Source organism: Xiphophorus hellerii, chromosome 12, assembly GCF_003331165.1.
Source record: "Xiphophorus hellerii strain 12219 chromosome 12, Xiphophorus_hellerii-4.1, whole genome shotgun sequence".
NCBI lineage: Eukaryota > Metazoa > Chordata > Actinopteri > Cyprinodontiformes > Poeciliidae > Xiphophorus > Xiphophorus hellerii.
Window position 1 is genome coordinate 34,263,526 of NC_045683.1, and position 25,427 is coordinate 34,288,952.

The window sequence follows — 25,427 nt, forward strand, 5'->3', positions numbered from 1 at the left end:
AACGTTTCCCTGGCATGTTTTAGTGTTGAGTGATAGCTATTATTATTATAACAATGATAATATGATTATTATAATATTAATTATCATAATATTTAATGTTACTATTAAATATATTTCAGCCTTGACAATTAGCAATTATTAAGAATATTCTATGCAGTGCTGATAAAATTCCATCTGCACATTTTAAGTTACTTTACGCTATATGATTTTGGAGGTTGCAAGATTGATTATGTGAATATGTAGGCAGGATTCCATATTCTGCCTACATATCGTCCCTCCTGAAAAACGAACTGGAATTTCCTCCCTCAGTCTGTTCCTCACTATTGTGGATGTGCACATGGGAACGTGGGCAGGCCGGGAGCGCGCAGCAGTTGTGGACGCTGCTGATGTTTGTGCTTGTGGTGCTGAAGGACTCAAACAAATCCAAATATTTAATTTTGTCTTATAGAAATTAATTGCTGGCCCAAATGCAATGATAAAGATTCAAATCATCTAATTGCTTCTAGTGGAGAAGAGCTGGAACATTGCGTCTGGACACTGATCAGATGCAATATCCAGAGATTTTTGGTAGGTCATGAGACGTTACACATGTGTACCAGATTTCATGATTCTCTTTCAAAGGATGGCTTGGGCTGATTTCTTTAAAATATTCTAGAGGGCGTTGTTGAGAATGTAGGCCACGCCCACCAAATATTGGAAAACAGTTCTGCAGGGATTGATCATATCATTTGACTGGTTTCACTTATCAGGAGGTTGGCCTGCTTCTGTTTCAGTGTAGCTTAGTTTCATTTTACTTTAGTTTCAGATTAGGATTATTTATTCTGGGTAGTTATTGACTAACACTATTTTTTTGGATTTTGTTTGGGTTTAGGGAAGGGGGACTCTGTTGTTCAGCTCTCTGGCTCATTTTAATGGGACTGTTTCATTTAGACTGAAGAAACTAGTCGAAGTTGAGTTTTATTTCTTTGTGGTATTCTCTAGAGATTTTGTGAGTGTGTTTTTGTTGGGGAGCGCCTGGTTGTTTTTATTTCTTTTCCTTATTCATTATTTGTCCCCAAGCAGCAAACTAAATATTTCCAGGGGCAGCTTTGATCTTTGTTTAAGGTTTTGTCATTTTGTGTAATAAAATAAACTCTCTGTGATTACTCTCGCCCTTAAATCAGGGCATCTGTGAATTCATGAACCAAATAAAATGTATCTAATTTGCAAGCAGTGCCTTTGCTAATTCTTACAACATATCTGTGTAAAGGTTTGGTAAAAGGAGGATTTAAGGTTCTTCTAACACTCTATAATAGCGGTGATTGCACTCAAGGTCACAATAGGAAATACATATTTTTTACTCCAGTTTTCCTCACGTTTGGTACACAAATATACATTTACTTGATACATTTTTTGTTTTCAGAAAATATCAGTCAAAGCAGCTTAGGGAAATGCAACCAAACTGTTTTTATCTGTATTTTTGTGATTGTATTTAAATTATATAATATTTTTACGATTACAATGAAATGTAAAAAGAAGAATAAATAAAAAGACCCTACCGGAAGTATTTTCTTTTAGCACATGCGCAAATGAGCTAAGGTATAACGGAAATACTGACCCGGAAAAACAAAATGGCAAAAAATGGGGGATCACAGGTAGGCGAAAACAAAAAGGCAATGTAATCTTAGTTATTTAGACTTTTCCTGACGCTACGAAGGTAGAAAAGCTGTAAATATATAACACCGTGAACTGAAAAAGTTGGCGGACATTTATACGCACAGTTTCAATGGACTACAGATCTTAAATACTTCTAAGAATAGCCTTATGCTAACAGTTTTACTTTTCACAAAGCAGCTCCTTTGTGTTTTAGATTTTGAAAATTTACTGCTTACTAGTAGTTTTTATTTTTTTTTTACATTTCTAAATAACAGTATCGACGCGTATGATTGCATTAAATGATAATTAAAAACAGTTTCTAACACCTTACAGGGACTACTATTGTCCTTTGTACGAGCTCGGTTTTGTGAAGTGATTGAATAATTTATTTTAGTAGGCAAAGGAAATGTTGATCATAGATGTTTGTGTTGCATTTTTTTATATGGGTCTAAAGCAGTCGTTAGCAGGCTACAATTAGGAATTAGCCCCGAAACGGCTAGCTTTGATGCAAGAGAGTAAGAGGATGGCTACAGCGTTGCTAAAGAACGAAATGACCTGCAACCATTTACTCCTCTTGCAAACTCAGTGCAAACCTCTGGGAGTCATGTCGATCATTCCATCTTTTGATTTAACCATTTAAATTCCCTGTTATCCTGCGGATTAAATTGACCTATTATAAAGTTTAAAAATCTAAAAAAGAATTTGTTCAAAGTATTTTTTCTGGTTGAAACAACATAACCATGATGAGTACATAAGATGAAAATGGGTTATTTTACATATTTACATATACATCACACATCTCATAGTACATAAATATTGTTTGGGTCAGTTTGACCCAGCAGTCAAATTAAAGTGTCAAAAGGGTTTAATATTTTTTGTTTGTTTGCCACTGTGCGACTAATTTAACCTCATACACAGACAGATAAATGCTCCCCCCCCCCCCCTTTCCTCTTTACCTCACCAGTAAACTGTGAGAAGGCAGGTGTTATGAAGACTTGACAGGAACCTTTTCTGTTCCCTTGGGCAGACTTGATCCCTGTTGAGTGGACACTCAGCATATGAGGGGGTGAACTTATAAATATTATCTGCAAGGAAGTCCTAAAACTTTACATGTAATATAGTCATTTTCAAATTTTTAGTAGATGACCAGCAGAAAAAAATGGAGGTGCTCGAACTTATCTTCGATCTTGACAGGGAAATACAGAAGGAAGCTGAAGACGGTATTGAGGTCGATTCTAATTCTGATTATAGAACAAATGATGAAAACACTAGTCATAGCCAAACATGATATTCATGTAAAACAAATTGTGAACTCCAGTGGTATTCATCTCCAGGTAAACATCAAGTAAGCAGTATTCTCTGTGTGCAGAGAATATAATAAAGATAGTGCCAGGGCCTAGTATGGTAGCAGCTTGTGTCAAAGACATCAAGTCAGTTTTTGAGCCTCTGCTGCCTAGCTTAATAAAGAAAATCATTCTTGAAATGTCTGACCTACAAGGAACGTGTGTTTTGTTGAAAGGCATTTTCATTCATATTTCAGGAGTTTTCATTCTAGCATGCCTTCCAAATAGATAATATGGCATAACAAATCTGAGCAGCATGCAATGCAAAGACTAGCTGTGCATAGAAGGTTTATGCTGGAAAGCCAGCTTTAGGAGCTCCAGAGAAGAATCACTGTACAAGGGTTGTACTTGATATTGAAAATGGTCTCAGAGGCACAAAATAACCTTTGATAATCTCTGCATTGTTGTCCTCATCAGCACCTTGCTAAAATCAACACTGGAAAAGGCTATGCTACCAAAGGGGGAGTAGATAACTTGGAGAAGTTACTGGGTAACACAGCACCAGGTGAAAGACTGCACACTGGCAGCAAAAATAATATTTACATGTATGTGTATTGATTTTTCTGTGTAGGTTTTCCTATTGGACATTAAAAAATTAAAATAGTTTTATTTTTGTGAAAACAAGTGAATTATCCTTATTCATCACTTATCTCTAAGAGGTAAAGAACACCATTGCACTGAATATTGATTGAAATTGTTAGTAATGGCGTTAATGAACAAATACAAAAATGTTTTGGGGAAACGTTTTGGATTCTGACACTACTGCATATAAAAAAATCCCTGGGTCAGGGCGTGCCTTGGTGGCGTAGGGGATAGACCCACATTTGGAGGCCTTGAGTCCTCGACGCAGCCGTTGTGGGTTTGATTCCCGGACCCGGCGACATTTGCCGCATGTCTTCTCTCCTTTCCTGTCAGCCTACTTTCATATAAGGGACACTAGAGCCCACAAAAGACCCCCTGGAGGGGAAAAAAAAAATCCTGGGTCTAATTGAACTGACAACATTATTGGAGCACCTCAGAAATGAACATCAGAGGGGGGTTAAAAGGCTCTTTCATGTGCATAATTAACCATAGCAGCAGCTAAGCAGAACTGTGTGCCTTAACTTTTGGTGATGCTTTGAATGGAACTCATTTCTCTCAACTGTCATATGCAGTGTAAGATGTCTAAGGACACTGTTTGATGCAGAAGTTGCATGCATTTTTTTCATCATCAAATTTAATTGGAATTGATTGGTGTGTGTCCTGTGCTATTTTATGTTGGGATTTTTACAAGGGTACCCATGTCTTTAAAATGCCTGACCTCTTGATTTTGACTTTGGCTGATCTCTATTTTTTTTTTCTGAAAAATTACTACCGTAAATATATCAGCTAGTTTGACAGTTGACAGTGAGGTGACTATTGTTAACTGTGCAGATGTGACCTGAGGGCAGATCAGTCAGTCCTCTCTTACAGCAGAGCAAATGGAAGACAGTGGCTGATTTTCAGATCTTTATGGAGGTAGATAAGATTAGTGGACAGGATCAGTTTCTCACATAGTTATTGGTTGATTGCAGATCTTTCAAAATTAAGGAAATCTAGGCTGATTTACCCTTGTTCCCCTGAGGTAAACAATGAATTGTGTAAATGTCATAGTACTAACTCAGCTTTTATGACTACAAGGCAGGAAAAACTGCATTATGAAGGTACTGAAAGAAAAAATAGTTTGCAATTGCCATGCTTTCCATTGTAGCAAAAAATACCCATTGTTAATCATGACCGGATTTATGGTTTATGTCATATATATTGATCTATTAATCTATCTGTCTGTCTATGGCATAGAAAATGTACAATACAAAGGAAGTGATCTATTTGCCTCATAGGTCAAAAAGAACATCTTTTAATCAAGTCTTGATTACCACATAAAACTTCATCAGCTAATGCATCCCCGGCTAAAGCAAACACCCTGTTAGACCTATAAACTAAGTTCTTCATAGGAAATATGAGCAATTATTGGTAGTCTCTCAGTTATTATTTCAACATTTGCTCTAGTTCACAGATTTAGTAAAGAGCTTGTTTTTTATCATATAGTTCTTGCAATATTTTGGCTAGGTTGTTTCTTGACTGGACTATAGCCTCAAGCTTGGCAGATTATATCAATCTTAAAAAAAAACCACTTGACTTACTTGTGACAGACTGACAACATGTTTAGCTGATTATACATTTTAAAGATGAGTTCTGTCAGTTGCTTACATGTTTAGTAAAACTTTTTAAAGCCATTAGTTGCTGATCTGCAGTTGGTGCTTCAGCACTCTTGATACTCTGTTGTTTAATACTACAGGGCATATTGTTTGGGTAGATTTATGATATACCAACTTCACATGGCATGCTTTCCACAGAATAATTATATAATTATCCATGCATCGGCTGTTCAAACCACCACTCAGACTTTAGAAAAGCCTACAGCTGCTCTTCATTTAGTTAATTCAGTACAATCAGCCAACAATTTGGTGAAACAGTTCTCATTAAGGTTGAAACATATTAAATAATATGAATAAAAATATGGACTTTTGCTTATTCAAGCAGAATCATTGTGCTTCAAATTGTGTGCTTTTTTTGAATATTCAGAATGAATGTCCATGTCTGCTTCAGATTTAACACTTCTCTAAGAAATATTTAAAACTTTTGCAAGAATATTACAATTTGACTAAAATTAGGGGCTGAATGTTTATTAGTGTAAAAAGATGCTTACAAACATCTTTGATGTTATTTCTTTCCTCTCCAGCCTGTGTTGGTAATGTGTACCAATTTGTTATGCTTTTAGAAAAATTAGCTTTATAATTTCTACTTGAATCAATTCTAATTCATTTATATAGTAATCTTAAAACATCTGTCTAAAAACTGTTGAACTCTTTGTATATTGTTTTGTGGGTTTGCAGTGTTTGTATCTATATTTAATGTATGAAATGTTGTTTCATGTAGTCTCTTTTCACTATTGTAAGCTAAGCAGGATGGTTTGGAGGACTATAAATAAAATGTACTGACAACTATTCTCTGTTGGCAGGAGTCAACCCTCTAACATAAACCTCAGCCTCTTGACAGGCGAAACAGCAGTGTGGTACTGTGCCAAAACCAGCATGAACCTTCAACAGCCTGCCCCTCTCATTCCCCCTGTCCATCCTGATGTACAGATGAAACCGCTGCCCTTTTATGATGTGCTGGATGTTCTTATCAAGCCTTCAAGTCTAGGTCTGTAATGTTTTCCAATTTTGTTAACAGCAAAAATGAGATGAGTAACTGTTTACAAGAGTTGAGTTCAGTACACTTAAACATTACTATTTGATTGTAGCCTTATTTATACATTAAAGTCTGAGAAGCGACGTTACCAAGTTCTTTTTATTTTGTTCATGAAGGGCTTCTGGACCAGAACCGAACACTGGGGATAGGGTTAGGGAAAGTATTCAGTGTCTGTATGTACTTAAGTGTTTGGGGATCATTTCTAGTATAATAATTTACTCTGTGAAGACTTAAGACCACAGTTTTTAGGGTTGGGGACAAAGTGTACATTAACTTTACGTTAAATGTTAGGAATGTACCGGTAAGTGGAAGGGTTAACAATAGAGTTGATAAAACTTTATCTTAAGTCAATAAAGTTCTACCCTTGTGAAAAATAAATATACCAAGTATATTAAATCTTAGCATAATTGAGCATGCTTGATGCTGAAGCACGACTTCATATGTTTTAACTACAAATGATAAAAGTCAACTCACAAATTTTCTTGGGGATTAAGGTTTGGGGATTGTGCTGGCCACTCCATTACTTGAATTGTGTTTGTCTGGAACCATGATTTCACTCTCTTGCTGGTGTGTTTGGGGTCATTGTCTTGTTGAAACAAACATTTCAAGGGCATTTCCTCTTCAGCATATAGGAACATGACTTCTTCCAGTATTCTGGTGTACTCAAACTAACCCATGGTCCCTTGTATGCATTAAATAGGACCAACACCATGGAATGAAAAATATCCTCATATCATGATGCTTGAACCACCGTGCTTTATCGTCTTCACTGTGGCTTGAATTCAGAGTTTGCAGGACGTCTGACAAACTGTCTGTGGCCCTTAAAGCCAAAAAGAACAATTTTACTTTCATCAGTCCACAACATACTATGCCATTTTTTTTTAGGCCAGTCAATATGTTCTTTGGCAAATTGTAGCCACTTCAGCACATGTATTTTTTTAACAATGGGACTTTGCAGGGGCTTCTTGCTGGTAGCTTGGCTTCTCATGGACGCCGTCTGATTGTTGCAGTACTCGCAGGCAGTCTCAGACCTTTGTTGATCTTCCTGGAGCTGATCATTGGCTGAGCCGTTGCCATTTTGGTTCTTCTCCGATCCATTCGAATAGTTGTTTTTCTTTTTTCCCCTCAACATTCTGGTTTTGGCTGCCATTTTAAAGCATTTGATACCATTTTAGCTGAACAGCCTATTATTTTCTGCACTTCTTTATAGGTTTTTCCCTCTTTTATAAATGTTTTGATCAAAGAACGCTCTTTTTCTGAACAGTGTCTTGGACGACCCATGTTACTCTGTTTTTCCAGGACAAATGCACATCCAGCATATGCAGCGTCAGTTGCCTTGATCCTTAAATAAGGGTCACCTGCATAACACCAATGTTTTTTCACATAATCAATGACCTCACTAATTGAACTCAGCTATTTTTTTGAACACACCCCTTTCAGAAAATGATTGAGTTTCACAGAATCAGCAGCATGCGCATCATGCCTGTTGGGTGTGTTGGTTTTCTAAACCTTCACTAAACCTTTTAGAAACTTACTACAGTGTAGAAGTTGAAATTCAAACAAAAACAGTGATTTATCTTGTCAGTGATGTGGGACTGCTATTATTTTGAACACAACTGTATGTATATATGTTTATACATGTATATGTATATATACATACATTCCACTCAAGTATTGTTTTTGTTTCTACTTCAGAAAAGTATTTTGTATATATTTGTAATATATTTTTAAAATGTACATTTAAAAAATATATATATATTTTTTTTTTACAAATACATGCAGTGTATTTTAAAAAGTATTATCCAGAGTATAATTTTAGTAATATATTTAATTAGAATATAAAGTACAGTTTAGAAAAATATACTTTTTGAAAGTGTACCAAAATAAATTTTTTAAAGAGTATTAGAAGCATACATTAGACATTTATTTATTTTACATTTTTAATATAATCTTAATAAGTATAGCCAGTTGATAGCATACTAAAAATGTATTTCAGAAAAATAAAGCATATTTAAGGTATACTTAAATATATTATTTTTTCACAAGGGTAATATAGTTAGAAATGCAAATGTGTCTGTATGTGTTTTGTCAAGGTACAATAAATAGTTTTATGACGACAGCAATATTTTTTAGGAGCAAGTACTGCACAGAGGTACCATCAAGAAAAGTATTTTATTTTTGCATTAACACCTCAGCAAGTTCGAGAAGTATGCATATCCAGGTATGGACTGTTCGTTAAAGTTTCTTCACCAGTTGAAGAAATCATATATATTAAAATGAGTGGTTTGTTATGTTTTACAGAGACTTCCTGCCAGGTGGCAGAAGGGACTATATGGTTCAAATTCAACTTAGGTGAGTACTTAGTTGAATTTTAGTTGAATTATATGAGTAATTAATTCGTATTAATTATTGTCATTTAATACAAAATAACAAAAGAGATTAGCAACTTTTAAATAAATTTGGTAGCTAAAAATAATGTAAAGGTTAATATTGGTATTTTAGCTACTCTTAATAAATCCAACAAAAACTGTTGTCAGTTTTTTTAAAAGTCATAGTCCTCCAAAAATAACGTAATGAATGAAGCTGTCCAAACAGTAATGAAGGGGACAGCAATGCCGCTTTTCACAACATGGTTTTGCAATAAGACTGTGAAGAAGGTCCCGTCATTCAGACACCTTTAGTTTATCAGTGATTCAGCAGCTTGTATCCCATATTAACCCATGCTACACACAAGGTTGTACGATGTATATAGTTTAAAATAACAATTCAATTCTAATATTTACATTGAGGCAGCTTGGATTAGGAAGTATTCCCCTCACTTGGCAAAACTAATCAAATAAAACCAGCAGGCAACACATTGCTTGCTGGTGCAATGTGCACTAGTGTGCATGTTTTAATGCATTAATTGCACTATTGTGTACATACTCAAGTGGAGATCATCAAGTTCAATCCCATTGGTCCCGTCTTGCTCTGCAAGTCAATAGTGCCTGCATTGCAATATGACAGCAACTTTTTGTAAAACATCAGGGATTTCGAACCCCTTTCAAGTTGCCAAGTAATCAACATCCAAGTTCGCATTATTTACTGAATGTGTTTACACCTACTTTGCTGACTTCAAAGGTAAAAACTTTAGGGAAATGTTTTACGATCCGAGAATATGACATTTTATTATTTGTAATTTATAAAGTACAATTTGTGCAGTAACACTCAAAATTTCAAAGATATTTAACTTTTTGTTTTTGTGCAAAACAGATCATCTAAAAGAGTGTGGGATTTAAATTGATTAACTGTGAATCTCTTTGTGACCAATTTGTTCTCATCCAGTAAGACGAGAACAGTCTTCATGTATTTTCATAGAAATCATCTGGATTTACTTAGATTGAAAGCCAATTGACAAATTGGCATAATAGTTGAGTTTGATTGCACATTATTTTAGCTAAGGTTTAATTTAAATATGTGTAGTTACAATTTAATCTACTCGACTACATTAAATATACTGAACGTCTGCATATAAATTTAATCTGATTACAAAGCGTATTTATGGCTTTTATTGAGACTTAGCACTACATAAGCAAAATGAATTAAATTATATTGTCACTTCTTGCCTGCAAACTCTTTTGACACAGCCTAGCATAATATCAAGATTATGCTTAAATGGTTCTTTTAACTTTCAGGTTCTGCTTGGCAGAGACAAGTTGTCCACAAGATGATAATTTCCCCAACAGTCTTTGTATAAAGGTCAATGGCAAGCTCTTTCCTTTGCCTGTAAGTGCTATTTTTCCTTTAGAACAGTAAAGTGTAAACCTTCCACTAAAGAATTTAATGAGGGAAGACACTAAATTTTCTATATCTTTAGGGATTTGCACCACCACCAAAAAATGGAGTTGAACAGAAGAGAACAGGAAGACCCCTAAACATTACCTCCCTTGTCAGACTTTCATCTGCTGTGCCAAACCAGATTTCAGTGACATGGACCCAAGAAATGGGAAAGGTGAGGTTTACAATATCTTATTGAATTTAAGCAAGCTATTTAAATCACTGGCCTCTAACTAGGGATGCACTGATCCACTTTTTTCACTTCCAATACAAATATCTGAGGTTTAGTATCCACCAATACCAATCCAATACAGATAAACAGTGCTGAATTGACTTAAAACATTTTAAATTATTATTTGTTCAAATGTTTCCAAACACAGAAGCAAAACTTCTCTTTTGTACAATGATATATAAAAGTAATCCAACAATTTCTATCAATTATATGTAACCTGCAACTCACAAAAACAGGTTAATTAATTTATACTATATATATAGGAAGTTGGGCCTAATCAGAAGATATTAAATTCTAGGGAACCCAGGTGTGAGCAACAACAGAACACACAGTGTCTACAAGAAAAGAGCAAATATTTAATATAATAAACAATTGTGGATCCACATTTAAAACAGACAAACAAATACTGCGCGCTTTTTAAAAAAAATAAATAAATAAATAAATTGAATACTTCAGTCTCCAATGAATTAATTCTTCAGTCTCAAAGTCTCTCAGCTGGTGACCAGTCGGGTTACTATCTACCCGTGCGCCTGGTCCTCTGGGCTGGGGCTCGCCATCCAGTTTCAGGTGAAGAGGGTCTTGGAATCTTTGGCCCTCCAAGCCAAAAGTGTACTGTACAAACTCCAAAAAAAAAAACCTGACCGATGCTCCGAGCTGTCAACGGCTATTTTTCGGGCTTCAGCTGTTCACGGGGGAAACCCTCCGAGATCAATTTCCAGATTCGTCAATTTCTTTCTACCTCTTTACGGAAACGACCGTCAGCTGTTAGCTCTCAAGCGTTCGCAGCGAAACAACCGTCAGCTGTTCTCAAGCGTTCTGAGCGAAGCAACCGTCAGCTGTTAGCTTTCAAGCCTGTCTGCCGCGCTCCGAACGAAACAACCGCCAGCTGTTAAAAAGGGGCGGGACGATCAACCCCATTGGCCGACACGAAACCAGACCGCGCCAGCCATTGGCTGCCTAATCTGTCAACAGAAGCTAACACTAAAAGCATATTTCACATTTTTTGAAGATTTACGTAATTACCTTTTAGCTATTTTGGTAGAATAAGACATTGAATCAACATCTATTATTTTTTTCTTGTGTTTTTAAACACTGGGTTACATATACATATCTGTTATTTTTATTCCTGATTAAATAATTTTAAATTAAATAAATATAACAATAGAAGTTGATGAGTGAGCAGAGCAAGCTAAGTCAAACAACAAAGAACATCTTCAGTCCTACTGTTCATGGCAAAGAACTGTTCAAAAGAATCAAATTGCCACATCATGTCCCATCACTCTCAACAGATATGACTTGTCTTTATCTACTTAGAAATATATATTTTTAGAAGTTTAGAAGCATCTGTCTTGATAGGTTTTTTCATGGGGTCGTCTGTGAACTCTGAACTCTTGTGACATTAAACAATACCTAAATGCTGGAGGGTTTCTCAGCTTTAGATTCTCTCTGATAAGCAGAAGAACCCGAAGAAAGCCAGGCGTAAATAATTATTTCACTTTAGGTGCAACCTCGGGTGGAAATTAGCACCCGCCACTGGCCAAATGTGGGTAAAAGTATGAAGTGGCTTGTAAATTGGAGCAACGCACCACCACTGTGGTGGGTTGACAATTTGGACAGAAAAAAAAAGCTGCATTCAGTTTGAACTTCTGTCCAGGGGAGGACTGACTGATGCATTTACTGTCCATATCTGGCAGCCCTTCGCTGTCATAATTTAACAAAAAAATTATATTAAATCTCATTTTTATTTACCGCGACAGCCCATTGGTTGATTTTATTGATTTTATTGAGGGATTTCATTGGATAAGCCCCGCCCCTCCCCTCTGAGGTTATAAATAGCGCCAGTTCAGCTAACCAGAGTCCGAGAAAATGAGCGGATACGAGACGGGTCAGATCAGAAAAACTACCACAAAAGCTAAAAAGCACATAAGCCCATTCAGAAAAATGTGTCAAACTAACCGATATGTTAATTACCACACTAACTTTGACCATTGGAGGAGATTTAGTAGCGGACAAGGAGAGGGAATGAGCGATTCAGGGGCTTTATTATCGTCGAGGAGGATGATGAGAGAGACGTGACCAGGGACAGATTGAGGAAGAGTTCAGGTTAGCTGCTGCTGCCCGGTAAGAAGGAGTGAAAATGTTCATAAAGAAAAGGTTTCATGCAGGCAGGAAGGCAGGTGTGTGTGAGGGGGAAGCTACCACTAAGCTCCAGGTAGTCAGACAAACTCTGGAATAACACAGGAATGATGATGATGATGATGATGATGATGTTGATGATGGCCCGTGGAATTAATAATGAAGATGTTCTGAGATATTTTAGTAATAATTGTTCATTTCAATAGAAAACGTAATAAGTGCTATTATCCATCTCTGTGCTACAATCGGCGGTGGTCTCATGCCATCCCTAACACGATAACCCTCTGGGCGGTTGCCCATATACCCCATGTCAGAAACCACCACTGTCTGCACCATTAAACATAGCAATTGAACCAATGCACTAACTGTAAACAACGCTCAACTATGAACACTAACCAAGGAGCAACAAGCAAGAAGTAACCAAGCACAAGGCACTCATCATGACTGTTCTCGCCCTCTCTCCCACTGCATGAAGCCAGGCAGCACAAAGTGCTGTAATGTCTGCCACATGACAGGTGACAAAAACAATCAAAGAGCAATGTGCATGCATGGTTTCGTTCTTGTGTTTTATTTATTTGCTATATCAATGTACAGTACAGACCAAAAGTTTGGACCAAACTTTTGGTCTGTACTGTATATAATAAAATAATAATAGCTACTGCAGCAGGGGCACAACTACATACTTTCTGAGGTGTATGTGAACATGTCATCCCATGTTATCAGACATTCTGTCTGACATCAAACAACCCACTGGGTGCCACTGAATATCGCCGGCACATTTTTTTAAATGCCCTTATTAAAAGTCACTGTGATTGTTTAGCCTGTGTCTTCCCACTACCATCTGTATTTTTGCCAGAGGTTTTACTTTAAGGACGGTGTAGTATCGAGTGGACATTTTAAAAAGACACTGGTTGATAGCAACTCACTGCGGCTGCGTAGTGTCCGTCTCTAGGTAACTATGACAACAGCGTCAGTCTTGGGGTCCTATTTAGGTCCCGCAACAACAATTTAGCTGACCCTAATATTTCCCGTGTTTTGTTTTGGTCATTATTATTACATTTATTGTTGAGATGTGTGTGATAGGTGTGAGTATCAGACATTTATAGCAATACGGAATAAATCGTGTCTCGTATTGGTTCAATATGGGGCGGAGACAAAAACAACCGCCTGTCATTTTAGGCTAGCTTAAGCTAACCTGAATATTTACAACTCTCTTGTTGATACACTGACATTACTTACCTTCTGTCTTTCAACCACTTTGAAAAGCTTTTCTTTGTCTCTCCAACATCTTTAATCCTTCCCCTCTTCTGTTTTCTGTTTTGTGCCCCGTAGTTTCTTTTGCTCCCATCTTTAGCTCCCTGTTGTCGAGAACATTCCTACAATTCAAATTTAAAAGAAAAAAAAAACACGCCTCACCGCATTCTCGAAGGGACGTTGCCCAAGCTACCTGTATGGGAGTGGAGTGGCGCCTAATCAGTGCTGTTTCTCTGTTATTGATCATTTCATACACAAACAGCTGTGAAGTACATAAAATGCTGACTAGAAAAAAAATTCCCACATCGTTTTTGCGCCCTCACGTACATCGCTCCTATGCGTTGCATGCAGTGCATACCCACTTTTTGCGCCACTGTACTGCAGTGTAGCAGAGCATTACAAGATTCAGAAGAATCGGATCATGCTTGAATGTCACATCACTATATCGCAGACTTTTAGACACAGTTATGTCCCAGATATGCGATACGTTAGTCAACACCTCTGCACAATAATTCAGCGCAGTGAGTGACAACTTTTTTTCATCACAAATGCTTATGTGTCTCGGTACAGCTAGCATTGCTAAATAACGTCAACAGAGCTAACCTTTCTTTGAGCTTCTTTTCTAAGTGACGAAAAAAGTTAGACGTAGTCCCCACCGTCTGTGAAAGCGAAGCGCTGCTGAATTAGCTGTCGCCGTCGGATTTCTCATGATTAATGCAGCGCAATTCTATTACTGAAGATTAGACAGACATCTTCTGCTGCTCAAAGAAAACCACTACGCATGTCTCGGAGCGCTGCGTGCAAGTGAAAGGTGGGGAGGGAGAGGAGGAGAGTTACAAACACGTAATTGGTAAGTCACGTTATTGCTTGGATTTTAATCGGTGCGTTTTGCATGCAGTGAAAACAAAGATGTTAACAAAGAAACTGGACAGTATGTTGTAAGTTTAGTTATATTTCCACAGTTGTGGTCTTGACTGGTTATTTCTCAGTGGTCCAATTCCATCACCTCAATGGGGAGACGAAAAACACTCCAGGCTGGACATGATAAACAAATGGCTGATTAAAAGCTGCTCTGCCAGCTCAGTGACCTTCATCGATAACCTCTGGATCTATTGGCAGCGCTTTCACCTTTTTGGAAGAAGCGGACGCAATCTTAATAAACATGGGATAAAGCTGCTCACTGCAAATCTTTTTCATTTTATCAACAAGGACAGCAACGTGATCATCGCTTCAGAAGAACAGGCTCAAGGATTTCTGACTATGAAGAAACCCTCGGCTTATCAGGAACAAAAACAAGCTGATACAACATCGACTGGAGATGGAGCGACTAGTTCCCTTCCTCCTTCCCCCCTCCCTCTCTGCTCACCCATTCATTCACAGGATTCACAAGATACACATGAAGAAATGTCTTCTGGACCGGAGTTTCTTAAATTTACAGATGGAATGAATCAACAGGTTGTACTTGGGACATCTCTCCTTAGCGGTCACGTAGTAGACCTCACTTCATTTAAGCCACCTGACTCTAACGTCCCAGAGGATCCATCACTCTGCGTCTCTGAGGTCTGAGGCCGGGGTCCAGACTTTATCTTTACACCCCTTTTGCTCCAGAATGTGTCTGGCCCCCCGGCACTGCAGAACAGGACATTACCTGTCTGGATCACTACAAGAAAATTTACAAGAAACAGAAACATAAAATACAGCTGTTTTAATTCAAACATCAGACTGAAGAACTTTTGGCCTCCAAGTCACTAAAACTAGCTCTTTTAAATACCAGATCTCTCTGTGCTAAAGCTCTATTAATTGATGATTTCATCACTGAGCATAATATCGATGTTATGTTTCTGACAGAAACATGGTTGAATGATAATAATGAATCGATCGTACTAATTGAATCAGCGCCTCCTAACTACAATTTCTTCAGTGAGAATAGAAAACACAAAAAAGGAGGAGGCGTGGCTTCAATATTTAAGAATACCATAAATTGTAGTAAAATCTCTTTGGGTCACTTCACCTCTTTTGAGTATCTTGGAATTGAGGTTAAAGGCCACAAACGAACTTTGACAGTAACTCTATACAAAACTCCAACTTTTGTGGAAAATTTCTTTACTGACTTGAATGAACTTCTATCTGTCATATGTATTGATTATGATTGTTTAATAATTGTCTGTGATTTCAACATTCATGTTGACAACCCCCAAGACAGAGGGGCAAAAAAGCTCGCTAATATTTTAGAGACTTTTGGTCTAACACAACATGTCAAACAAGCAACACACACTCAAGGACACACACTGGACCTGGTTATCAGTAAGGGTGTGAATATTTCCAATGTCTCTGTAACTGATGTCGCCCTGTCGGATCACTTCCTGTTATCTTTGAAAATTCTTTATCTTTTAACCCACTTATACAAACAGCAACCATCACAAAACGTTCTCTCACTGAAAACACAGCAGACACTTTTAATCAAATCTACTCTTCTTCCTCACCCTTAAGCTGTAATGATGTAGATAAGTTGGTAAATGATTTTCAGTCTAAAGTCTCAGATATTATTGATTCCATTGCCCCAATTAAAATGAAGGTTGTGTCTGGTAAAAAGAAATCTCCATGGAGAAATACACAAACAGTTAGATCTGCAAGACAACTCTGCCGTAGAGCAGAATGAAAATGGAGTAAAACTCAACTTCACGTTCATTATGACATCTATAAAGAAAGACTACGTAACTATCATTTAACACTAAAACATGCAAGAGAGGCTTTGTTTGCAGATGTCATAAACAAAAACATTAACAATGCTCAAGCTTTATTTGCAACAGTTGACAGAATCACAAACCCTCCTGTGACGTTACCACCTGAATTCCAATGTATTGCCGCCTGCAACCAGTTTTCCAGTTTCTTTTCAGAGAAAATTTTAAAAATCAGAGGATTAATCTGTACATCCACTATAAAGTCAGTACCAATGCTGAACCCAAACAAAACAAATACAGGAAAAATGACCCAATTCCAACTACTTAATTATAAAACCCTAGAGGAAATTATAAGTCAATAAGCTCCAATTCCTGCTGTCTGGATGTTTTACCCACACATTTCTTTAAGAAAGTTCTGCCTGTTATTGTTACTGATCTGGTCCAAATAGTAACTCATGGCTCTCATCAGGCGTTTTCCCCCAGGCTTTGAAAACAGCAGTAATCAAACCACTTATAAAAAAGAATAATCTGGACAAATCACTACTGTAGAACTACAGGCCGATCTCCAACCTCCCATTCATCAGCAAAGTTATTGAAAAAGCTGCGTGTAAACAATTAAATAGCTTCCTAACTATAACCAACCGCTTTGACTCCTTCCAGTCTGGTTTTCGTGCTCACCACAGCACAGAGACTGGCCTAGTCAAAGTGTTCAATGACATCCATATAAATACAGACTGTGGGAGAACCACAGTGCTGGTTCTGTTGGACCTCAGTGCAGCTTTTGACACTGTTGACCATGACATATTACTGAATCTACTGGAGAGTTGGGTCGGACTCTCCGGTCCAGTGCTTAACTGGTTTGAATCCTACATAAAGAACAAGGATTTCTTTGTTTCAATTGGAAACTTCTCATCAAAGAGGTCAAAGGTCACATGTGGGGTACCCCAAGGACCCCACATGTGACCCCTTGTCACATGTGGGGTCCTTGGGCCCCTTTTATTCAATATTTATATGCTCCCACTAGCTCAGGTTATAACAGAAAATAATATTAGCTACCATAACTATGCAGATGACACACAGCTCTACATTACGATGTCACCAGGTGACTCAGAGCCCATCCAATCACTGAACAGATGCTTAGAACAGATAAATGTGTGGATGTGCCAAAACGTTCTCCAGCTGAACAGAAACAAAACTAAAGTTATTATCTTTGGCCCTAAAGAGGAACGATCTAGAGTTATAGATCTAGAGTCAATGCAGAGCTTCAGTTATTACAACTGAAAACCAGCGATCAGGCCCGAAACCTGGGAGTAGTGATGGACTCTGACCTGAACCTCCAGAGCCACATAAAGACAGTTACAAAGTCGGCCTTCTATCACCTGAAGAACATTTCCAGGATTAAAGGACTAATGTCTCAGCCAGATCTAGAGAAACTCATCCATGCGTTCATCTTCAGTCGTATTGATTATTGCAACAGCGTCTTCACAGGTCTGTCCAACAAATCAATCAAATAGCTGCAGCTGATCCAGAATGCTGCTGCTCGCGTTCTCACTAAAACCAGAAAGATAGAGCACATAACACCAGTTTTAAAGTCCCTCCACTGGCTCCCTGTAGCTCAAAGAATAGACTTTAAAATACTGTTGTTAGTTTACAAATCACTGAACGGCTTAGCACCACAATACATTAAAGATCTGCTGTTGTTGTATCAACCTTCCAAACCTCCCAGGTTCTGGTTCTGGTCTGCTCTGCATCCCCAGAACCAGAACCAAACGAGGAGAAGCAGCTTTCAGCATCTATGCACCACAAATTTGGAACAAACTTCCAGAAAACTGTAAAACAGCTGAAACACTGACTTCTTTTAAATCTCAACTAAAAACCCACCTGTTTAGAATTGTATTTGAAATGTAATCAATTACAAATTTATTGATGGAACTTGACTGAATGCTGTGTTTTGATTATTGATTCTATCTTGCATTGTGTTTCTGTGTTTGTAATGATGTAAAGCACTTTGAAATGCCTTGCTGCTGAAATGTGCTATACAAATAAAATTGTATTGATTGATTGATTGATTGGTTATTGGTTAAGTTTCTTTATTATTTTCACTCATATTTCCACTGGGCATTGTTGTGTATGCTTGCGGCTAACAGAGTCATTGTTAAACAAAGTTATCAGCACAACAACGGGCTCTGTATGACCTCCACACACAACATGGTGTCAGAAGCATTGGAATTCAATGTTTTTGTGGACTAGCTCATGTTGTGAGTATATTTGTGTGGAACCATCTTGCTTTTCGCAACATACCGCACGCGTCCAGATGTACAGTGCGTTGCGAAAGTATTCGTCCCCCTTGAACTTTTCAGCCTTTTGCTGCTTTTCAGGCTTCAAACATAAAGATCTAAAATGTTTATTATTTTGTGACGAATCGACAAATGGAACACAATCGTGAGGTGGAACGAAATTTATTGGATATTTTAAACCTTTTTAACAAATAAGCTGCAAAGTGGAGCGTGCAATATTATTCTGCCTCTTTACATTCAGTGCAACAAACTCACTAAAGAAGTTCAGTGAGGATCTCTGAATGATCCAAGGTTGTCCTAAATGACTGATAATGATAAATAGAATGTACTTGTGTGTAATCAAGTCTCCGTATAAATGCACCTGCTCTGTGATAGTCTCAGGGTTGTGTTTAAAGCGCAGAGATAATTTATGTATACAGCTGAGATATAGACCCCCGATGGAGATGGGGAAGAAGGACCTGTCCTGGTACCCTCTGGAATAAAGGGAGGACTCCATATGTCTCAACAGAAAGTTTTATGAAATGTGTAACTCGCTGTCAAATATCACTGTTTAGAGACACAAATTCAAGACACGTAATGGAAGGAGTGGTGAGACTATAAAGTCATATGTCGGTGATTCAAGAATAAAAGCCAAGAATTGTAATTTTGGAAGGCTTTTTGAGGAGCTTATTAGATACAGGCTGGTTTCGGAGACATACTCATTGGACATTGAGGAACAGGATCCTAATCGAAGAAAAGAATTTAACTGAGTCAGAGAGGTAAACCTAACACTCAACCCTCTTAAATGCAAGTTCAGTCTGCAAGTTCAGACTGAACAGTCAGTTGTGTTGGACATGTGTTTACTTCTCAAGGCTCACAAGACCTGTCAAAAACAAAGACAATAAGTGACATGCCAGTGCCAATGGAAGTTGCAGCGATAAAGATTTCTTGGCATAACCTTGGGAAATTTATACCCAACTACAGTGAAAGCTCTGTTCCACTCCGACAACTTACACATAGACACTGACTGGGACAAACAGCAGCTTGTGCTTTCGAAACATTAAAAGAACGCATGTCAAACCCTCCAGTGCTCTCTCTTAGTACAATGTTTGCCAACCTGTCACACTCACTTGTGATGCTTCACATTATGGACTTGATGTAGCATGCATGCAGGAAGGCAACCCAGTGGTCTATGCTTCACAGAATTGAGACACAGTGAAACGAGATATGCCCAAATCAAAAAAGAGCTGCTAACTGTTTGAATAAAAAAGACAATTTATGCAGCACCTTCCAGAAAGCAAGGAATGATGAAACTGTAATCAGTACAACATTGACCTTGTCTACAAGCGTGAAAAACAAATGCACTTATCTGACACGTTGACAACAGCGCAGAGAAGCTCTACAGCTCAACTTGCAGATGGATTGATGATTTTAACTTAATGTCTGCGAGATACGGGTCTTTGGCTTGCTTGGAGGAATTAAAGGAACACACTGAGTCAGATATGACTCTTCAGATACTCAGCAGCATCATCAAACATGGATGGTCTACCAAATTGCACACTCTCCCACATACAGCACATATGTACAGTATTTCCCTTTTACTAACTTGAATTCGTTTCCCCCCCCTACCCAGGGGTACGGGGGAAAGTTAGGAGATTTCCAAGGGCCTCTGACCTTTGGAAGGGCCCCACATTTCTTTTTTTTTGTGGGGCCCTTCCACAAAAAATGTTTTTTTGTTTTTTTATAGAAATAGAAAAAAATTGGGGACCCTGTCAATTACAAAATTAATCATAAAGTGTTTTTAAAATTGTTTTTAGCAGTAAAAAAATAAATGTTACCCCTCCCAGACCAAAAATTACACATCCATATCTGCACTGAACCCGCCTGGATCTGCATGAAATGGTTTATTCCTGCTTACCATAGAATTTCACAAAAATCCGTGAGGGACGGCGGAGTCCCTGCTCGAAATTCTGTGAAAGAGTGAAAGAGGTGTACGGAGCCTGGTGCCAGAAGCCCATTAAAATGCTGTCTACATCGTTTTAAACTGTGTGATTGTGAGTGTGAGTGGGAATAACAATAGCAATAGGTATTTTGTTCCATATAACACAGTAGGAGTGTAACAGGTAAACCTTTCATGGATGCAAACTCGACTAAAAACCCACCTGTTTAGGATTGTATTTGAAACGTAATCAATTACAAATTTATTAATGGAACTTGACTTAATGTCATGTTTTGATTGTTGATTCTATGTTGCATTGTGTTTCTGTGTTTGATATGATGCAAAGCACTTTGAAATGCCTTGCTGCTGAAATGTGCTATACAAATAAAGTTTGATTGATTGATTGATTTTCGGGCTTGACGGTGACGGTGTTCAGCAGCAGTTGGAAGAAGACAAGAAGGACTGTGACAGTTACTATGCTGCCAAGAAAAATAAAGTCAGGTTTTCAAAAATTATCGAAATAGAGAGAGATAAAGTTAAGTGTCAATTTGTAGCCCAGTTTTTCTCCAAGAGGTGAGTAGACTGTGTGAGATTATCAACCATTTAGCATAGTTAGCCTAGCTACAGACTACTATTTGCCTCTGTTTCATTTAATGAATGAAGGAATAAATATACCAACATATTCATATATTTAACTTGCCCCTTTTATCACACTTAACAACAGATGAGTCAGTCAGCAGCAGCTCTAAGCCCTGATACCAGTATAATGCCTACCCTCTGTCTCAGTGAAAAAGGTGAGCAATACTGTGTCCAATGACAACCAAGTTAGGATCATTCCAGCGAATCTATGCTGTCCTCGCCCTGAGTTTTTGATTTTTCAGCAGCTAGATAATGAAGCTCCAATAATCAAACTTCTTTCTTTTTTACTTGTTTATTGAAGAGTGGTCTCTGACCACTGCCATCACTTTGGCCATCGTAAACTTCAACATACAAGGTGTAGCATTAGCAGCCTAACGAACATTGCAAATTATCCTTTGAGCTAAAATTTTTAAAAAAGAACATTTTCATAAATGACTTAAATGTACAGATTTACACCACCGTTAAGCTAAACAAAGAGGCAGTTATTATTTTCACAATTAACCAATACTTACGAACAAATCTTGTCTGAAACACATCTTGTAAAGATAATAATCTGCTGAATTTCACAAACTCTTCAGTGCTACGTACCACCATCTTGGATCTCTATTTTCTTTTTTAGCATCACCAAACAACATAAAATATCCACCAGGGGGAGGGTGGATATTTGGTCGATGTTGATATCGACCAAATATTTGGTCGATATCGACATTGACGTTGGTCGATGTTGATATCTGATAGTAATTCTGTTATGACAGAATTTACAAATATTTTCTATTGCCAGTTGTTTTTTTATTCAATTACTCGATTAATCATCAGAATAATCAATAGATTACTTGATTACTAAAATAACCATTTACAACAACACTAGTAAAAATAGATTGACAGGAAGTTTTTTGACACCATTAGTCAAAATCAGGGACAATGGAAAAGTGTAGCTCGACCCCGCAATCTGACTTCTACTTGTTTTTATTTATTTATTTATATTTTGGAGGATTAGCAAACTTATTGGTGTATAACCATGACCACCTGGTATTAAGTGTGGTTTAGCCTTTGAGTTGCACCACAGTGCAGCCCAGGATGAAAATCCAGCAGAATGGTGATAGTGGTTTGGGTGTGGACTTGCTTTTATGAGTACCTGACATTGGTATTGGGCCCAATATTAGGACACAACTAATTAATATCTTTGAAATGGTAGCGACACAAATGAAAATTTTTGTTGCACAAATGTAGCACAAACATTTGACGTCCATTTTGTTTTATTTTGGTAATGTGGGCGGGAGGCAGGTTGACTGATCACATAATGAGTAAAACTTTGATCATATCACCTGATTTAATATTTAGAAATGAGGTCATCAGACTGACAAAAATAGAAATTTATGTGGAAATTCTTGTATTTTACAAAATAACTAAAGGGCAAAGAACATTTATACATAAAACTTACCTTTGTTTTCTTCCAAGAGACAGTGACACAATAAAAAAAATTTTGTGTTTTTGTGGACTTTTTGTTGTCTCTATTCACATGCGGGGGAATTTTCACATACTTGACCGAGGAGGTCCAGCATTGCTTCCCTGCCAATACCTCTTGCCACTACTTTGTCCCCCCATTTTCCGCCATCAGAAAAATATAAAAAGAACAAATTTAAATAAAAGAAGTTCTGAGGGACAAAAGGAATAAATAAATTAAAGAGACATGAATGCATCTATAAGTCAAAGGAAAAACCAAAACATATTTTTAAAAACAGGATAATTTAAATTACGTGCTTCAAAAAACTATATATTTTTTGGAATTTAGATGCAAATAAAAAACAATGTCACTTAAATTATACAACAAGGTCAAGTTCTTCTTTTAAATTGTGTATTTTAAGTGTATTGATTTATTTATTGGACAATTTATTCAATTTAGTTCAAGTCAAACTTTATCCCCACAGGGGCACATTGAACATACATAATAAATACAATATAAAATATGTAAATAGAGTGCAGTATGAATTAGCAAGGAGCACATGTGCATTGTGGTAGGTAAGTTCTTTTGTGCAACTGAAGCCCTGTAGAATGGTGCACAGTATGCTTTTATATGTATGTGGGGTGGGCATGTAAGGTGTGAATGCATATATGTTGGGAGGGGAGATGTGTATGTATGAATATACAAATACATATATTTCTACTTTTGTTTTTGTCAATGTCAGTACTTCATTCTTTATACTCCTAGTATTCTGCAAATATTTTCAAAATAACACAATTACTGAACAGGAGCACCTAGTTTATTTACTTTAGATCAACATTATTAGATTATTTTTCTTCTTTTGCTCTTTTCTTTGGTTTGTTATTTTGTTTGTATTTTCTTTTAATTTCTGTGTAGCACTTTGAATTACCTTGTTGAAGAAAATGTGCTATATAAATAAAATTACCTTCATCTTTACTCCTTCAACAGGATATTACAGTTTAAAGAATAATATTCTTGGTTGTTTTTTATTTTTTAGACTTATTCTCTCTCTGTGTACCTTGTGAGGCAACTGACATCACCATTGCTCCTGCAAAGACTGAGGATGAAGGGAATCAGAAGCCCAGACCACTCCAGGGCCCTAAGTAAAAATTTTAATTATTGTATTAGTTTCATAAGATATACTATGCTTTTTTTGTTGGTTTTTTTTTGTTGAAGATGGTTTTAGTCATTGGTTCTCAATCCTGGCCCCCAGGACTTTCTGTCCTGTTTGTTCTTTCCGTTAAGCAAGGGGCCTTACCTTACCTGGTAAAGAGTCTTCACAGTGGAGAATGGTTGTTTACAGTGCAAGCAATTTCAAGTAAACGATGCGAACTGCATGCATATACAGTACATATACATATGTCACAAATTTTAGGGATTGAATAACATTTAAAACCACAGAGTCCACGGTTCCAGGAAGCAATCGTTTTTCAATAGCAGAGGCAGCATAAAGCAGAGGACAAGGGGCTGTTTTTTTTTGTCAGGCTACATGTAGTAAGAAGAAGTTATAATTTTGTTTGTTGTCAGGAATAGTCACTCTGATAATGAAAAATTAAAGGGGAGGTTTTATGTATTTTACAGCCACATATTATGCAATCAAGTAAAGCTGCTGTCTTCAATTGATAAAATTAGATAGATAGATAGATAGATAGATAGATAGATAGATAGATAGATAGATAGATAGATAGATAGATACTTTACTAAATTGTAATTTTTATCTCCCACTCAGCACTTTGGGTATACATCAAATACTGAAAAACATTAAATTTTTTTAGACATAAAAAAACTTTAACAAAATGTTTAAACAAACAGTCCCTCTGTTTCTGTTGAACTCCTGTTACCCCTCCTTCCCAATCCCAATGAGGAGTTGAAGAGTTTAATTGCACGAGGGACAAAGGAGTTCTTCAGTCTGTTAGTCCTGCACTTTGGAAGAAGCGGTCTCTCACTGAACCCACTTTTCTGACTTTCCAAATGACAGGAAAGCCAGTCATGTAATGGCTGGTGTTGTCCATGTTAGCCAGGAGTTTCTGCAGTGTTCTCTGCCACTGTTGCCAGAGAGTCCAGCCTTGTACCGACCATCCTGATTTGTTTCTCCACCCTGGAAAGGTCTGCCTTAGAGATACTGCCACCACCAGCACACCACAGCATATGACAAGATGTTGGCAACAACAAACTGATAAAACAATCCCAACAACTGATCGTAAAATCTCAGCCTCCTCAGGTAGTACATCCTGGTCTGGGACTTTTTATTAGAGCTGCTTTGTGTTGCTTGGCCAGTCCAGCTTGTTGTCCAGCCACAGGATGATGGTATTTATAGGTCTGCACAACCTCCACCTTCATCAGATGTGATGTGAGTGCCACTGGTCTAAAGTCATTCAACCTACTGGATCTGTTTTTCTTATGGATAGGCGGCACCACTTCTACACAGAAATTAAGGTAATCTGTGAGACACCATGAGCTCCCAGCAGCACATCCCAGTTTGTGATGTTAAAATGGGCTAAGAAAGCCATAAGTAGTCCTGTTTGTAGTTTGCCGGAAGCCCTGTTGGGGACACAGCACACATGTGGAAGTTCACTCTGAACACATCCTCCCCACTGTCAGATATAGTGGTGGCAGCATCATGTTCTGGGGTTGCTTCTCTTCAACAGGGACAGGGAAGAAGAAAGTCCAAACAATGTTGGAAGAAAACCTGCTGGAATCTTCAAAAGATTTGATACTTC

General features: G+C 37.5%; 1 protein-coding gene across 2 annotated transcripts in view; it reads left to right on the top strand.

Annotated features, from left to right (window-relative positions):
• The first annotated feature begins 1,568 nt into the window (after positions 1–1,568).
• pias2 (protein inhibitor of activated STAT, 2) overlaps positions 1,569–25,427 on the top strand; it is a 49,347-nt gene continuing 25,488 nt past the window's right edge. Inside the window, exons 1-7 of one of the 2 annotated variants that reach the window (XM_032577528.1) lie at positions 1,569–1,634; positions 6,019–6,203; positions 8,385–8,472; positions 8,553–8,603; positions 9,926–10,016; positions 10,108–10,242; positions 23,705–23,810. In XM_032577528.1, the coding sequence (XP_032433419.1) occupies positions 1,621–1,634; positions 6,019–6,203; positions 8,385–8,472; positions 8,553–8,603; positions 9,926–10,016; positions 10,108–10,242; positions 23,705–23,810 (670 nt within the window). In that variant the 5' untranslated portion in view covers positions 1,569–1,620. Of the gene's footprint in view, positions 1,635–6,018; positions 6,204–8,384; positions 8,473–8,552; positions 8,604–9,925; positions 10,017–10,107; positions 10,243–23,704; positions 23,811–25,427 lie in introns of those variants that run through there. The other variant, XM_032577529.1, reaches the window with a different exon arrangement.